The 17,201-nt window shown below is 40.9% G+C and overlaps 1 protein-coding gene across 1 annotated transcript in view; it reads right to left on the bottom strand.

Annotated features, from left to right (window-relative positions):
- Positions 1-8,608: 8,608 nt before the first annotated feature.
- col4a5 (collagen, type IV, alpha 5 (Alport syndrome)) overlaps positions 8,609-17,201 on the bottom strand; it is a 36,431-nt gene continuing 27,838 nt past the window's right edge. Inside the window, exons 40-49 of the mRNA XM_079371040.1 lie at positions 13,454-13,587; positions 13,287-13,359; positions 13,116-13,187; positions 12,778-12,906; positions 12,415-12,513; positions 11,687-11,899; positions 11,419-11,596; positions 11,219-11,333; positions 10,906-11,078; positions 8,609-10,573 (exon numbers count right to left, since the gene is read on the bottom strand). Of these exons, the coding sequence (XP_079227166.1) occupies positions 10,492-10,573; positions 10,906-11,078; positions 11,219-11,333; positions 11,419-11,596; positions 11,687-11,899; positions 12,415-12,513; positions 12,778-12,906; positions 13,116-13,187; positions 13,287-13,359; positions 13,454-13,587 (1,268 nt within the window). The 3' untranslated portion in view covers positions 8,609-10,491. The remainder of the gene's footprint in view (positions 10,574-10,905; positions 11,079-11,218; positions 11,334-11,418; positions 11,597-11,686; positions 11,900-12,414; positions 12,514-12,777; positions 12,907-13,115; positions 13,188-13,286; positions 13,360-13,453; positions 13,588-17,201) is intronic.

Here is a 17,201-nt window from a genome sequence, read left to right as displayed (position 1 = left end):
CAACGGTGACGTCAGTAAACATTTCCATCTCCTGAAATCTGAACTTTTAGGTCACGTTCCCAAATCAAAGCAACATTTTAAGCTTCCTTTAAGTAGCTCACTTTATTCAACTTTTACACTTTTAGGAAAACATGCAGGTGACTTAAGCAGCTTTGAATGGAACAGCACATTCAAGGTTTCTGTATTCATACCTTGAGGTACATTTGTTGTGCTGACGGCAGAGATTCAGCGTTACAAATTCAGGAAAAGAGCAAACAGAAAAAAAAAAACCAGACGGGGAAACATGAAAACAAACAAGTTGAAATGTTCTGTATTCAGGCTCAAGTCCAGGCGTGGCTCATGACCCCACTTTGACACAGAGGTCCAAACCACATCCCGGCTTCTGGATAGAAATGAATGTGTTTTAAATCATGCTTTAGTTTTATAAGTAAACAGTCATGTTAGACCACATTAAGGCTTTTCTGTGTTTGTTTCTGTGAACAGGAAAAAAGGCTGGAAAGACGATGGATCACAGATAGACAGTATGCAAGTTACTTGTTGTGGCGTTGGGTTCAATTTAGTTTAATGTGCGAAATAAATATTTTTTTTTATTAATCAGTAAAGAGATCTTTTGTTGGGAAATCCTGCTCTTGTCCATGACAATCAGGTAGAAGGTAAACAAGCTTAACAATCACTTCAAACTGTCTAAGCTTGTTGATGCGTTAGCGAGGGAGCCCGGAGGAGAGGATTAGCAGAGCCATCCCCGCTAAAAAATCCCCCGCACACACACACACACACACACACACACACACACACACACACACACACACACACACACACACACACACACACACACATGGTCCAAAAGATACAGACATCAACTACCAAGAGACGTGAAGAAGAACAAACAAACAAAAACAGCAACAATCAAGAAAGTCAAAAGGAGCGCAGAGACAAACAGAATGGACACTCCAAGTGACCATGAAGAGACACGAATCAACCAGAGACGTAAAAACGCTAAAGTGACAGCGACAACACTGAGACTCACACAAAATGGCCACAAAGCAAAACAAAAAAAAGATGGAGGAGAAACAAAAACCAGCCACAAGGAGACACAAACTACGAAGACACGACATCTAAGGGGGGGGGGAGACGAGAGTGAAGACAGAGAAAATACAAAAACAACAACAAGACTGAAAACTAGCTAAAAGCTTATTATGACTAAAAGAAACGTTGGCTAACAGAAATCAGAAAGATGACCACAAAGAGACGTGTACAAAGGACGTAGAGACGTAAAAAAAACACCGGAGACAGACACTGAGCAACAACAAAAAGACATAAAGAACCCGTTCATAAACCCACAAACAAGCTAACGCTAGCTTAAACTTTCAAAGTGTTAGCCTAGCTTTAAACATCGAATGTTGGCAGCCGTTCAGAGTCTACAACTCGATATTTCCATTAAGATAAAAGCAAGTGATTAAAAAACAAAACCAGTAACTGTTTTGGACCTTTGTCTGCTCACTTGGACAATCAGTGTAAATCATATCAGACAGGATGTTTTTTTTTTTTAAGGTGTGATTGTTTTATCGCCTTGTTGTTAAAACTCTTTATCTCTCGCTTTTATTGGTTCTGATGAACCTGAGCCATAAAAAGTCGCCCTTCAGATAAAAAGCCTGATTGCATTAAGAGTGAGTGAGCGAGGTAGTAAACACGGTGGTGTTGTCATGGAGCCACATGACTTGTTGTTTTGCTCGACTGAGTTAAACATTTGTGTGTGTGTCACTGGGTCGACGTGACTCCGCAGCCCTTTGTAACCTGCGTAAAAAAAAAGGAAAGAAAACGACGGGTGTCGATGAGAAAACGAGCGCTCATTTCCTCATTCCTGACACTCTTTATGTCTTCCAGATTAGAGGGTTTTTTGGGGAGGGGGGGGGGGGGGGGGGGCATTTACACACTGGGTTCATCCGGCTCAGGTGACCGACACAACATCTCAAAGTCCAAGTGTCAAAACAATCCAAAGTTCAGTGTGATCATGAGCGGCTGAGGTCAGCTGAGAAGTCTTGATCCAATACAGGCGACCGGCTGTTTTTTTTTCTGGTCAATAAATAAACACTTACCTTGTTTCTTCTCCACGACCTGTTTTATCTAAAAAAAAAAAAAAAAAAAGTCGAGACAAAATCCAATATCCGAACAGACAGTTTGGCATTCCAGCTACTTAATCAGAATCTGTTTTTCTTTTTCTTTTTTTTTTCACATTTACGTAGTCGAGGAATTTGTCTTGGCGTATTGGTGCGAAAGGAAAAACAAGGCTAAAAATAACACAAACTTCAAGGTTTTTTATTTTTGGCCTTTTTGCCTTTATTGATAGGACAGTGGATAGAGTCGGAAACAGGGAGAGAGTGGGGAGAGACATGCGGGAAAGTGGCCACAGGCCGGACGCGAGGAGCAAAGCAAATAACACAAACTTAAATAAAATATGAGAAGTAACTACCAATATATGAAATACAATTTGAAAAAATGTCAAAATGTTTTTGCTAAATAAATTAGTTGTTTTTTTCCTTTCAACACTTCTCCAAAAAAAATGAAAGAAAATAATATTATTTTTATATTTAAAACATTTAAACTCACTTCCTACATTTCCCAGAATGCCTTTCACCTGTGTCCATTGTTCTGTGTTCATATCATCAGGCACAAGTAATAAAATGGGGAAAAATCTGGAGGTTTAAATGTACTTACACTTAAGATGGTGATTTTTCCTACATTTCCCAGAATGCACTTTTTGTACAGCACATTAGCTTCTACCGCTGTGGGTGCAGAAACTAGCTTCTCTGTCTTTTCTATAAAATCATTGAGTCTTGCTCTTTTTTCTGAAGTGAAACTTTGTGAATATCACTTAACCGGAAGGTTGGGGGTTCGATTCCCAGCTCCTGCTAAACCTCAAGTTGCTCCCACTGCTTGGTTGGCGACGTATGAACGTGATGAGCTACCATCAGTGTGTGAATGTGTCGGTGTTACCTGCAGGGTGAAGCTCGAGTGAAAACCATCCAAATGTACAAACAGCCACTTTAGAGACAGTTGAGTTAAAACTTAAAGTTCAGTCATTTCAACCTCATTAAGTTGTTGGTCGTTTACTTTAAGATGATTGGATATCTATTAGTTATCTAACCTTCATTCAACCAACTGGTTTCAGTGAAACAGTCATCATCAGACTTCAGGCTGATAAGAAGATCGAGAGGTGGATAGTTTGTCACCAGCACAACAAGGAAACCTCAGAGCAAGTTACAAAGTTCAGATACGAGTTTGAATTTCTCGTCATTTTCCGGAACTTTTCGGGTCATTGCTGAACGTCACGTTGTTTTGAGCCTTTTTCAGCCTCTTTTTTTTTGTTACTTCTGAACATGCAGCCAAACCAGAGGGAAGGGAGGGAAGCACACGTTGTACAACATAACAACTTAAATGTCAAACTTTTCTGGGAAGTCTCCCTTCTTGCTGTTTTTTTTTTTTTCTTTTTAACTAAAACGAAGGGCTGAGGGTTTGGGCTCCAGGGGTCACGATACTGACCAATAAAGTTATAGGCAATCAGATCATCTAATATGATTAGCGCCGACTAACTTTGAAGAAAAGTGCTGCCTTCTTTTTTTTTTTTTTTTTTTTTTTTGGACTCATTACCGAGCAGGCAGAGAGGTCAAATCGTGGTCAGACTCAAGGGTTCAATCACAGTTGTACGTTTTGAAATGCCACATCTTGATCCCTGCACACGTTATCTGTCATTTCACTGAAAATGTATTTCTTTGCTATAAAAGCTCAGACCTTGATTTAGTCCTCTCTTTGTGCAACTGCCCTCTGATTGCGCTGAGATAGCCTTTTTTTTTTCTTCCCCCCAGACTCGCTCTGGCGACATCTGGTCATCGAAATACGTCAGCGCGAGTGATTTGGAGATATTGTAACCTTTCTCATGAATTTTACACTTTCTTTTTTTTTTTTTTTTTTTGTTGCTATGACACGCTCTGTTTTAGAGTGAACTGCAAGTGACTCAACGTGGCGGAGCAAACGTCGAAGATAAGAGACGCGGCAGCAGCAGATGTTACAGAACGCCGAGAATATTTGTGTGCTACCAGCCCAGCAGCACAAAAAGTAGCATACGGATGCTAGCGTGAGAAAGGTCGTTCAAAGGTCGTTCAAAGGTCGTTCAAAGGTCGTAGAGGAATTTATCTATTTTTATTGGATATAGAAGTACAGATAATCTGGTAAAACAAAAAGCCCACCAGGGGGGGACACTTTCTCCGGAAGCTTCGGAATAATAGCGTCATTGATATCATCATTTATCAAATCGTTTTTTTTACTCTCTGTCTGGTCACCTGGTAGAAGAAGAGCAGACGACCTCACATATGAAGACTTTAAAGGAGGCTCAGTCGATCCCAGCAGGTTTAAAGTTGCTGCCGTCAGTTTAGCCAACAGGACAAAGGAACTTCTTATGTTGCAACGACAGTGGGAAACCTCCCTGATGGGGCCCCGTCTGACAGCGCTCACTGTCAACACCCTCGGCTAAGTGTTACTCGCATTGTTGCTGTGAGAATAATAATAGAGGGTGGTTGGAGGGGGGAGGGGGGCGTGGATGGTTTTAAAGGTGTTTAAAAGATTTACAACCAATTAAAAAGCTTTGTTGAAGCCGGCGATCCAATCAAATCCATCCCAGCATTATGTCCTGCCTTCTAACTTGTGATTGGTTCTATCCCGTTTCAGAGGGAAATACGACACAACTCAAAGTGGCTTATCTTTATTTGATACAGTAAAGGATCGTTAATATTCAATAAACCATCAGGATAATCACTTTTTTTTATTACATTTATTGATATCATGGGCGGTAAAACCCAGCAGCGATCGGCTCAGCCCGATAACTGAAATCACGTGGGACCCAAATTGTGACCTTTTTGGAAACTTCCCGCTTTCTAACATCGTAGCCTAATCCCATAGATGAAGCCCTTGGATGCTTTTATCCGGCGAACCCATTTGCCCGGGGAGGAGGGGGGGGCGGAGGTGTCCCTGAGTCCCCTGCTGACTGACAAACATCCACAGGGAGCGGGTTTGGAGAGAGACATGATGATGTGTTTGTGTGAGTGCGTGTGTTTGGCTGATGAGGGGCATGCCGGTGGACCAAGCAGGGGGGCATTTCAACACTAGCATGTGACCCGCTAGAGTTTCATTACTGATGGAGCGACCAGTGGGCCCACTGGGGATGTAGACTGGTGCTAGAGTTTCACAACAAATCCCAGTCCACTGTACAGATCTGATGTACGCGGCTTTTCAACTATTAGCGCAGCTATTAGCATCTTCGTCAGTGAGTGTATCCAGAATCCCTGGAATCCACACACACACACACACACACACTCTCACAGATGGTTTCCCTAATGAGCGAAGGTGCGTAAGTGTTTCACCTGATCTTGCATCTCGTTTGCGCGTCACCCAGCGGGAGGCCTGACCTCATTGACGTTCAACAACAGCATCTGTCTTCGAGAAAGAACTTCATCGACAGGCCGCTGCAACGTCTCCATCTCCCATCCTGGAAAGTTTCCTATTTAGGAAACATCTTATAATCCATTACGTATCGGAGGGAAAAATATCTGAAACTTAGACTTGGATTTTCCGCGATGAAAGGGAACTTCCACTTCCACTGAATGTCCACTTTTAGATTTGATTCTGCTGAAGTGTTTTCTCTCCTGACAGGTTGTTGTTGTTTTTTTTACTCGTCATTTTACTTTGAATTAAACTTCTTTGTTCGCATCGTTATTGATCACAGTTAAGCTGCTTGGTAATATTTTCTTGCCAATTTTCCTTGGATTATTTCGCTGCTGCAGCAGGTATATTTCTCGAGCGAAAAACTACTGAAGTTTTATGTGTGACCAAAAAAAGCCAAATTACTCAGATTTCATTCAAAGTTTCTCCTCGTTATTTTCTGCCTATAATCTGAAATTATGTGAAAAAAAAAAAAAAAACAATACCAAAGGGGGCTGGCAGGAATAACTCTGGAGAAAGTGAAAAAGCGTTCACACATGCAGCTTCTCCTGAAACCAGCGGGAGTGTGAAAGCACACCTCCACCTGCGTTAAGGTCACATCAGTATAATGACCTGACCTAATTCTCCGGACTCCGGACATCACCAATTTCCCCCATTGGGGGGGGGGGGGGGGGATCAATAAAGTTGATCCTTATCCTTATTGTTCAGTGTTAATGCGTGGAAACACGACGCACGTATGGATCTCCCTCAACTTCACTGGGAACGTTCGATTGAGGAAGGAAATAATCAGAATTGGAATTCGGCCTACACAGTGCAGATGTTGACCAAACGTGATGGGAGAAGATTGTGTGAGTGAATATCAGAGGGCTTCATGTTCAGTAGAGGCGTATCGACACTCCTAATAGACAAGTTTAAACCTATGTGTTGTTCAAATGAAACCTCGGGGTTTTTATTTAAGGCTCATGCACTTTACCTCAGTCTTACTGTGGTGAAGTTATTGTTGCTCGGGGACTCTGGCTGTGCACCTCTGCCTTTGTGTCCTGGGATGGTTTAATCCGGGGTTTTTATTAATGAGATGGACTGTCTTAAAACCATGCAACCTCACAGCTGCCACCAGCCAGGCACTGTATTGACTTTGTGTTTTGTTGTGTGTCCCGAACTCGCCTTTTTGTCCTTAGCGGAAGCCAGAGAGTCGGGGAGGGAGAGGAGGGGGGGGAGGAGGGGGGGGGGGGGGGACGCACTCACAGACAAAAGATTAGCATGTCTTTCGAGGAGCCAGCATGCAGTAGTAGCTCTTAACAGCTTAGAGAACGGAGACAACAGGCTACACACACACACACACACACAAGCACATACACACACAGATCACCTCAACTCCGATCCTCTCTCGTCTCAATAGCTCAGCCGATACGAATCCGGAAGTAGATTAGTCAAGAAAGCCTGTCGCCTTAAATGGCTTAGGAGACAAAACAATAGCAGCAGCGATCAGTCAAAGAAGACGATATACACACCATTCTTTAATACATGTGTTTCCCTTTTATATACTTACTGTGTTACCTGTGCAACAAACTAAATGTGTCCGACTTAAATATCAAACGCTGAATCCACCAGGTGAAGAAAGGTTCCTCATATCGTCAGCACACAGTTCATTAGAAACACACTGTAAATACTGTCAGCAGGCAGCTTGAGTACACACATGAACCACACAGTTTATACAACACATGAAACAGACTAGACTAAACTAGAGTATCAGACCTTTGTGAGGTATGATTGAGTCACTTTGATTATGAAATGTGATCCAATGGATTGTTTGTATTTGTCGTAAAAGCCTAAATGTTTATCTGCCAGGCCTCCTTTTGACCCCCAGTCCCCCCCACACTCATCACCATACACTTCAACACTTGAGTCCATATTCTCAATATAATCCTCTTGTCTTTTTTCATGTTTTTTGGGTATTCTGGGTATGGAGAAAAAATATTGAAGCTTTTAAACAAGTCTCTGCTGTGAGTTGTCTAACTGCTGTTGTGCTGCCATCTGCTGGTCACTGGTTGTACTTGGAAGCGTCTTCAATCAAAGGAGAAGACTATTGCCTTTTTTTATATGAATGTCAATAGTTTGATTCACATCTAAACACTTATAGATAAAGTCATTTTTCTACTTTTCTAATGTCCCTTGATATAGTGGTCGAAAATAGATTAACTTTCCCTCCATAACAAAATGGTTTGGTCTGAGTTAATTAACTCCCACACTGCACAGGCTACTGTTAACTGTCATAATAATAATAATAACAATAATAATAATAATAATAATAATAATAATAATAATAATAATAATAATAATAATAAATTTTATCTATGGGTGCCTTTAAAAAAAAATACAAGGACACCTCACAAGCAGGGTTAAAAACAATCAATATAAATCTCTCATGTGAAGTGTGAAAAATGAATAAAAAAATAAACACACTTGTGTATGTCCCCAAAAAGACACTAAAGGTAGATCAGAATGTCCCCACAATGTTAGAAAAAAATAAAATGTCTCCTCAAAGATAAAAAAAATAAAGAGGTTTGTGTGTGTGTCCCCACAACATTAGAAAGTAAGTTCACCAGTGTCCCCACATTGTCCCTGTATGTGTGTGAACCCCGGTGTGATCTCATTTTTGAATTAAATGTTCTAACTAAGATAGAAAAAACTGTTTGTGTGTATATAGATATTAGCCTCAGATTAGCCTTAAATATTAGCCTCATATTAGCCTTAAATATTAGCCTCATAGCACAAGTCATATTTAAACCATATCTTTGCATTTATCCTTTGTGAGGTAAGTCAAAGAGATGACTCGGGGGAGATAGAGATTTTAGGATGTAACAAGCATTCTGATAGGCTGAGGAACTAGCCAATAATACATAGAGGGCAAATTGTGCTATTACGCTACGTAAGATATTTGTGAATATTATTTAGTTTTACGAATGATGGCTCTCAAAATTGGCCGCTGCTGTCCTTTCCTAAAACCGATGGATTATGGGTCCAAATGGTAACGTTAAATGAAAATGAATTCTTGTCATGAAAGGAAAAAAATCTTTTATGTTGTGTTTATCAAACATAATTTCAGACGACGACACTTTGGACATAGTATTTATTTCAGTCTTAAAAGTTTATAACAACTTCTGGATAACATAACATGAAAAAAAAAACAAAAGACAGAAAAAAAAAACAAGTACACATTTTCTTTATCGCACCCCAGGTTGACAAAATTAGAATTCGTAAAAGCAGATTTGAAAAATAAAAATAACAATAGAAATCACAGGAAATAAAACATTTCTTTCCCCCAAATAAACAGGTTTTGTAGACTAACGGCACATCAGGAGTTGATGCCCCCACGCCCGATGAGAGTCAGAGAAAATCACACCTGATGTCGAAGCACAGACACTTTCGCCTGTGTTTCTTCGCCTGTGTGAACACTTCAACCAAGTTTGAATACAGATTGGAGAAAGTGGATTTGAAGATTTGAGAGGCACAAAATGCCCCTTCCCCCCCAAAAAACAACAACGACCTTAGGCCCTTCTTTTTTTAGCAAAGCCCAGCACCTGGAAATGTTAAAAAAACACAAAACAAATATTGTGGTTTTTCTAATGAAGGAGCCAAAATGTCATTCAAATCCTTGTTGCACAAATATCTGTAACATTCCCCAATTATTAGACTAGCTAAAAGCAAATCCCCTTATTCAGTTCAACATTTATTAATTCTACAAATTGAATACAAAAGATTTAAGCGATTGTTTATATTATACAAGTCTGTTGTTGAGGAAAATGGCTCTGTCTGTGCTCAGTAGTTTTTGAAATGCCTGACCTTTGTTTGTGAACAGTGAACAATCTCCCCACAGCCAAATAAGTTTATATACCTTTATTCCTCTTTTTTTCAAATATATATTTATTATATATAAAATACTGTTTCATTCATAAAAGCCTTACTTTGTACAATATCTGAGTGGAGTGTGTCTGTGAGCGTTGAAGTGAATGAACGTGTCTGTATATGTGTGTGTGTGTGTGTGTGTGAATGCGTGAGTGTGCGAGCTAAAAAGAACCTGGAAATTGTCTCAAAACAAACAGCTGGTACCAATTCATGACCTAATTCACTAAAAACAAAGTGTTTTACACAATATACACATTTTATTACTTACAAAAAAAAAAAAAAAAGTGTGAGAAAGAAAATGTAGGCTGAGGGTTAGGAGGCGGGCTATGGTAGGGTTAGTACCACCAAATGTAACGTTTAAACGACAGAGAAATGGCGGAGAGAGAAAGAGAGAGAGAAAGAGAGAGAGAGAGAGAGAGAGAGAGAGAGAGAGAGTGAATGAATGAGCCAGTTATAAAAAAAGGCAGTCTCACTAAAAAGGAAAGATCATCGTCAGTGCGTCTCTCATCTTGGATGTTCCGAAGTCAAAGTGCCGATTTGGTAACCATGGGGACCATCCACTCCTTATCAATAAGACCAAAAAAACAAAACAAAAACCAAAGATCACTTCTGGGTGTACGGCGTCACATTTTTGCTGCACTAACGTCAAAAGTGATTTCAAAAAAAAAAAAAAAATTTAAAAAAATTAAAAAAACATAAGGAAAGGAAAAAAGGGATCCTTTTGGGAAAGAAGGAAAATGAAAAATGCACTTTAGTTGTCGTGCATCCATCATGGCACCATTTAGTGGATATTTTTTCTGCTTTCATTTTGAGGTACTTCTGAAGAAAAACAAAGACTAAATATAAGATTTATTTACGTCAGTTTTTTCTTTTTTTCTTTTAAGCTGTGTTGCACAGTAGCACCATTGTTTTTTTTTGTTGTTTTTTTTTGTTTCTGGAAGACAATGCACCATTGGTATTCCACTTTGTCGTCACGGCGACAGTATAACCGTCGCTGTGACTACTACCCCTCCCTACTTGTCCCCCGTCATCCAATCATCTCTTGTTATTGATCAGGCGATCCTGGCACCGGTGGGTTCTTGCTGGTTGCTGTTACGTCCTCTTCATGCAGACCACGCAGCGGCTGACGCGTGTTCGGAGGTTACCCGCCTTCAGAGTCTCTGACTGTGGCTTCCTGTGAGGTCACAACATGAAGGAGGTTAAAAGAGACACGATAGTGTAGAATGAAAGAATACACATCTTGTTACATATTAATGGCGGCTGGTATATTATTTACAGACAGACTGGGATGCACACCGTAGTCTGTTAGCTTGATGCTATCAAATCATTGAAATCGCCATTAACGGGCTAACAGAATTAGCATTACAATTTCTGTAATTTTATCCTAGGAAATGATCAATTTTACTTAATAACGTGAACCTAAAATGGATCATTTTCTTGTGAGACACTAAGCTAGTTTCTTAGCATCACTACTCTGTGACTCTACAGTATCACATGACACGGTACCTGAACATCTCGCTCTGTTCTACAGTGGCCAACCAGAAGCTGTACGAGTTGCCGTAGTAGTTGCATGTCCCTCTGCCGTGGCACTCTATGAAGGGAGCGCTGCGGAACTCCTCCAGGCAGGAGCCAGGTGAGGCCAGAGCTTGACCGGAGCCCTCTGCACCTGCGCTGGTGTGCTGGGGGAGGGAAGACGGAAGAACGGTTACGACGCGCAAAGAAGTTTTAAGAATCAGAAATGAGCATTCAAAGCAACAGGTAGCCATCTGAAGGTGAATTAAGTGCAACGTTTGTGTGTGTGCTGGTGTGTATTCCATACCATCATAAAGGAGTATCCAATCCACAGGGCTTCCCAGTTCGACGGGCAGCTGGGAATCTGGATGGTCTGACTGTGGACTGCGATCACCATGGCCGGAGCTTCACACACTGCACACCTTAAAAACGCAAACAAAAACATGAAGATGAGCACCTTCACAGCTTCTTACCGAGCCTCTCTTTCGTGCCTCTCTCCATCTCTACCTGCTGATGAAAGGCTTGATGCTCTCTCCGGTGAGGGGGGCCATCGACATGGGCATCGGCTCGGGCGTAGAAAGCCAGTAGGAATAGTCATTACGAGAAGCAAAGTTGCAGACGTTGTTGATGTTGCAGAACATGAAGGGCATTGTGCTGAATCTGCGCAGACAGCTGCCGGCCGTGCCTGGAACACAGCGGGAGGTCGGTCAAATGCATGAAGCTTAAATGATAACTTGATGAAGTAGAGCTGCGCTGACGCAGAAAGCGTTCATACCGAGGTCCTGTCCGTGTGCCCTCTCGTTGCCCTGCACATACAGCAGTGAGTATCCATCGTAGATCGGGTTGGTTCCTTCGGGACAGAAGGGAACATCCTGACCTTGGCTGTGTCTGGTTATGAGGAAGCCGTGAGCTGCAGAGACTGAGCCTGGGAGACCAGGAGGACCCTGAGGACCGTCTGAACCAGGAGGACCAGGGTAACCACGTTGACCTGAGATCAGAGGAAAGTCGATTTTTTAGAATGGGAGTACAAAATGGGACCAAACGTTTCTGTGAAACAGCCGGCTGAGTGAGATTTTAGTCAGCTTTCCTCTCAGAGCTGCAAGCTAGTTTTTTTCTCACATAATAAAATGGTGTTTAAAGTAGCTAGTAATGCTAGCTTTATATACAAATAAAAAACAAACAAAGTCAGGGACAGGACAAAAACTCAAGCGGCAACCTCTCGTGATAAAAGATAAAGCCAATGTGTACTTGCAAACAAACTGCAGTTCCTTGAGTGTCCACTTGGGGACGGCTCCAAAAACCAAGAAGTCCCATTACAAGTCAATTATTAAAATGCCCATTTTTACAGCAGTAAGAAATGTTGACCGCCTGGTATAAAAAAAGTCCAAAATGTTTAGCAACGAGCTAACAGTAGAAACTGCTGAAATGGTGCGTTATTAACAAATGCTGCGTTGCTAAGCTAATCTCCCTGAGATTTGTACATCCGCTTCCTGTTTCACTCACCGGGCTGACCGGCTGGTCCCGTGTCTCCCTTCCTGCCTGATGGGCCGCTGAAACCAGGTGGACCATCGAGACCAGAATCTCCAGGTTCACCAGCTTGACCTGAGAGAGTGAGAGTTTTTGTTTTATTTTGTTACAATGCTAAGTTTATTGTGCATTTCATTAAAGGTTAGGAAGAACATGCTGTGGTTTCTATCTTGTTTTGTAAAATGAGAGTGATACAATGAGACTGCTCTTATGATAGATCTGAATACATATCCATCGAATGAAGAAAGCTGAACAGTCACGTACAAGCTCGCAAGGTTACCACTTAAATCCTCGACTTTTGATTTCTGTAATCAAGCAACTAATAAGTCCTTTACTCACCTGGAAGTCCCTCACGCCCAGGAGAACCAGGAGGTCCCCGACCACCGTTCAGGCCACTAGGACCAGGGGGACCCCTCTCTCCCTTCACCACAATAGGAGATGGAGGTACACCTGGGTCACCACGAGGGCCTGGAGGTCAAACAGAAACGTTTAAAAAAAATATCCTGTGAATCTACAGTAAATCACCCAAATGATCTCTACTTCTTGACTCAATGTTTAACAGCAATCCTATACAGCAGTGTTTGTATTCAGTTAACTTTCCCAATGTGTTTCTTTGTTGTGATTGTTCGTCTTTTAGTGTTTTACATAATACCACAAAGGAGAGAAAGCTCACTCACCTTCAGGTCCAATATCTCCAGGATCTCCAGGAAGCCCATTCCCACCGGGGAGTCCTGAGTCACCTTTTGGTCCTGGAGAAAACATAAATATTTACATCTTTGGGCTCTACGAAAGGAGGGCTTCACAACGTCCATTAAATGTGAGGAAATCCAAAAATATTATTGACTAACCAGGGAATCCAGGAACCCCAGGAAGACCGATGTCTCCCTTTGCACCTGGACCACCGGGAAGACCAGAGGGACCCTATAAAGAAGAGAACGCATTCTTTAACTTCTGGTTTTTCACACTTTGCAAGTTCAACAAATCAAATTTACCAAATGATCTAAAATGGTCTTACTGGGAATCCAGGAGTACCAAGGTCTCCTTTCTGTCCAGGGAAGCCTGGCTGGCCTGGAGTCCCAGGAGTACCCTTCTCCCCTCGGACGCCACCTGTTCCTGCAGGCCCACGTGGACCCTCTGGGCCAGGTGCACCTTTGGACATCAAAAGTCAAACATCAGGTACCGAAATGTAAAAGACACAACACTGTAATAAAAATCACATTCTCGACAGTGTTTTAGTCTCCACTCATGGATTGGACTTCTCGACTCGGGTTATCAACATTTGCCAAACCTTTTCAATATCAGGTATTTTTTTTAAATGGTACAATCTCCATTATTTGAATGATCGACAGCTGCTGTGGTATCTAAAAATATACTGATATATGCAATAAAGATACAGTTAAATTCTGGTTTCACTATTCTCTACTGTAAGAAAGGTTAACGTCTTTTGTCGCCATCTAGTGGCTTTCAGATATATTCTTGATTTCTTTCCAACTAATTTTAAGAACAGAAAAAACAACCACCTCAATTATTATTTACTTTACGCTGTTCTGTATGTCTGCATTGACAGCGTGAACGCAGACATACAGAACACGTAATCAACAAGTAAGGCAGGAAGTCATCTGCATATTGTGCAATTTACTAAGTCTAAAATGAACATGTACTGACTTGACCATGTTGAAAATAATCATACCCAAATACACATATGGAAAATATTTAAGATATCAAACTACAAATAAAAAAAAAAACCTCAAAGGACATTCTGAAAAAGACAGAGTATTGGATGTAAATGAAATCATGTAACTCGCCATTCTGAGGCCAACAAGTACAATTCAACCGTGAATGTTTAATGACCTTTCCTTTTGAGCAGATTTGGAGTCATTAAGAGGCCATTTATGCCAATTCACTTCGCCAAAATTGTTTTTAGACTTAAATCCAGCATTAAAAATACAACAAAATAAGAAAGAAAAAAAAAAAAAAAGATAAAACAAAGGAAAAACAAAACACAAAATTGTTTGTTGAAGTCGACATGGTTTTTGTTCAATTAGCAAGGTGAGTTTAAATGAATATATATAATATATAAAGAGCAACATGACAGATTTCTTTACGTGTCAGGTCTCGCCTGTGGGGTAAAAAGAGGGTTAATACACAGCTTCTGACATTAAGTTCCTGGTATCAAAACCATCAAACCACAAGTCTAACCTGGAGGACCTAGGGTTCCAAGAATTCACAGGTAAAGCAGAGCCGGGTTGATGGCACAGGGCAAAAAAAGAAGACCAGGTTTAGACAGAAGCAAGCATCAGTACAGAAACAACAACAAAACTGCAGGCTACACTGATATCTGACCTCATAGCTTTACCTCATCGACTATTACAATTTTAAACATTGGGAGCTGGTTTGCAAGCATTATAAATAAATTGGTTAATGAGCTCCAATCTAATTATGAACAAATACAGATCCTCTTTTAACAGTTCATAAAGTCTTACAAGGTTGCTAACATGGCCAAGGACTTTTATATTTGTTATTCTACCAACTGAACACCAGGAGACTCAGGAGCAAATGTTTACAGGCGGTTGGGAGGAAATCTGGGATTTTGAAGATTCTCTTGTTTTAGTTTCTGAGCTACAATATCTTTAACTGATATGAAACTTGAAATATGACATTTTAAACAGAGCTGGACCTACATTACGTGACATACACTTATAACAATGACTGTACGAGTGTGTTAGTTACATGGTGTGTTTTTGTGCACAAACGTTAAGCTCCTAGATGCATAAAACATTTGGTTATTAGATTGTATTTGACTAACGTGAACAAGATGACATGCTAGTTGTAGCTAAAAAAGTACTGTGAGTATTAAAATCACAAGTGTGTCAATTTTATTCATTATTAAAATGTTTTATTTAATCAAAAGTGCTTACTTGATAGATGTGCATAATTCTACGATCAGTGTGCATAGAAGAAGTGAAAAAAGACAGATGTAAAGAAGAAACGAGAGTCAGAAGTGAAACAACAAAGTGAAATCACGGAAGTTTTCACGTGACATTTGCCCCTGCTAGATCAGAGAGTAGGGTCAGTGGTTTGATACAGAACGTGCAGGAGAAGTCTGGACGCCAGTTGATCTGACCTGAGGGACCTGCAGCAGTCGGATGCATGTGTCATCAAACGAGGAGGCGGGGCCACACCACAATGGGTGGGGCCAAGCCACAGGAAAAAAGGGGGTTAAAATGTCAAAACTTGAATTTGTCACCTTTACACCCGAATGTTGCCAAACACAGAGCTGATGTGTGGTCAGTGCTGACAATGAGGCATTAACACGACCTCTTGGTCAATCGACTACATTCAAGGTTTTAACGGCCTGCAGCAGAAATTAATAATTTTTGTATATTTTAATTATATCGCACCCTATTACATCCTTAGACACTGGATTAATGTGACATAAGGTAAGGACTAAGGTCTTTCACCTGCTTTTTTGTAAAGTGATTGACACTTAAAACAAAGCAATAGCTCTGGTGTCAGGGTCGTCCACTTTTCCAGCGCTGTGTTAGGCTTATCTATGTGAAGTGTTTGTGTAATCATGCAGATGACTGATTGGTGAAACAAAATACACAAAATGCTATACTGCAAAGCCAGATACAAACCTAAACACTCTCAAATGGGCTTAAAAGGAATGGAAACATGACTGCAGAACAATCTCCAAGAGTGTCTCTTTTTAAGAATAACTGTTTTGCTAACAGCCCAGATAACTGGTGATCTCAATAATCTTCTTAAATAGGAAAGGCAGGAACTGTCATCATTGAAGTTCTATTATTATCCTGCCAGATTTAGACAAACAATTGTTGCAAAGAAAAGTGAAAATATTGTCAATTTACCAAAACAGCACTGGAGAGTGTGTTTGAGTTTGTTTAAGGCTTAGAACACCAACACTAACTTTCAACGATCAAACAATACAACGAACACCGAACACACCAGTTCAACAGGCCAGAGGTACAGACAAACATACATGAACATCCTTGTTTTATTTGCTGTGGAGAAGAGGGATAGATTACAGCTTTCCCCATTCTGGGATCAGGACAGAGGGCAAAGGAGTGAGGACACATGAGGACAGGCGGATGGATCTGATTGATGAAATGGACAACAAAGTGCCGTGAACACATGCTGCTCTTTTTGGTGATTGGTGCACGAGGAGCACCCTGATGTTTCCTGGTGAAAAAGTTTCGGCACGGCATTGCAAACTCGTATCACCCGTGCTCAGTGTTCTTGACAACGACTGGAACAGGTGGTGCTCAAACAGTGACGTGACTCTTTCCATGCAAATCAATAACATGGTGATGGAAGCATTCACGGTTTGAAATCGAGACTCTGCCATTTGCTGTCTGGTTTTCTGACCTCATTCAACAACACCCATTATTATCAACACGTTATTATTGCTGTTAAACATTTTATTATAAGGTGTGCGGAGGACTTTCAAGTCTAGAGCCAGCCTCAAGTGGACAATCAAGGTATTGCAGTTTCTGGCACTTTCTTATTGGCTTTATTTTCCAACACTGGAATTTTCAACTTGGTTTTATTCAGTATGAATACAGCTTTAGAGCTTCACCTTAACCCTATCCTTAGTCAACACTCTCTGCATTAATTATCTAAAAAGAGGTCCAAATCAATAGTTCCATAGTTACGGGGCTTGACTGTATCCTGAGTGAAGTCAATCAAACAATCTAGGAGTCAGAAAACCAGGCAGCAAATTATGGTCGAACTAGTGGTGATAT

This window comes from Symphodus melops (genome assembly GCF_947650265.1).
Source record: "Symphodus melops genome assembly, chromosome: 20".
Classification (NCBI taxonomy): domain Eukaryota; kingdom Metazoa; phylum Chordata; class Actinopteri; order Labriformes; family Labridae; genus Symphodus; species Symphodus melops.
The sequence above is the reverse complement of the archived record's forward strand: the minus strand, read 5'-3'. Positions and strand labels throughout refer to the sequence as shown.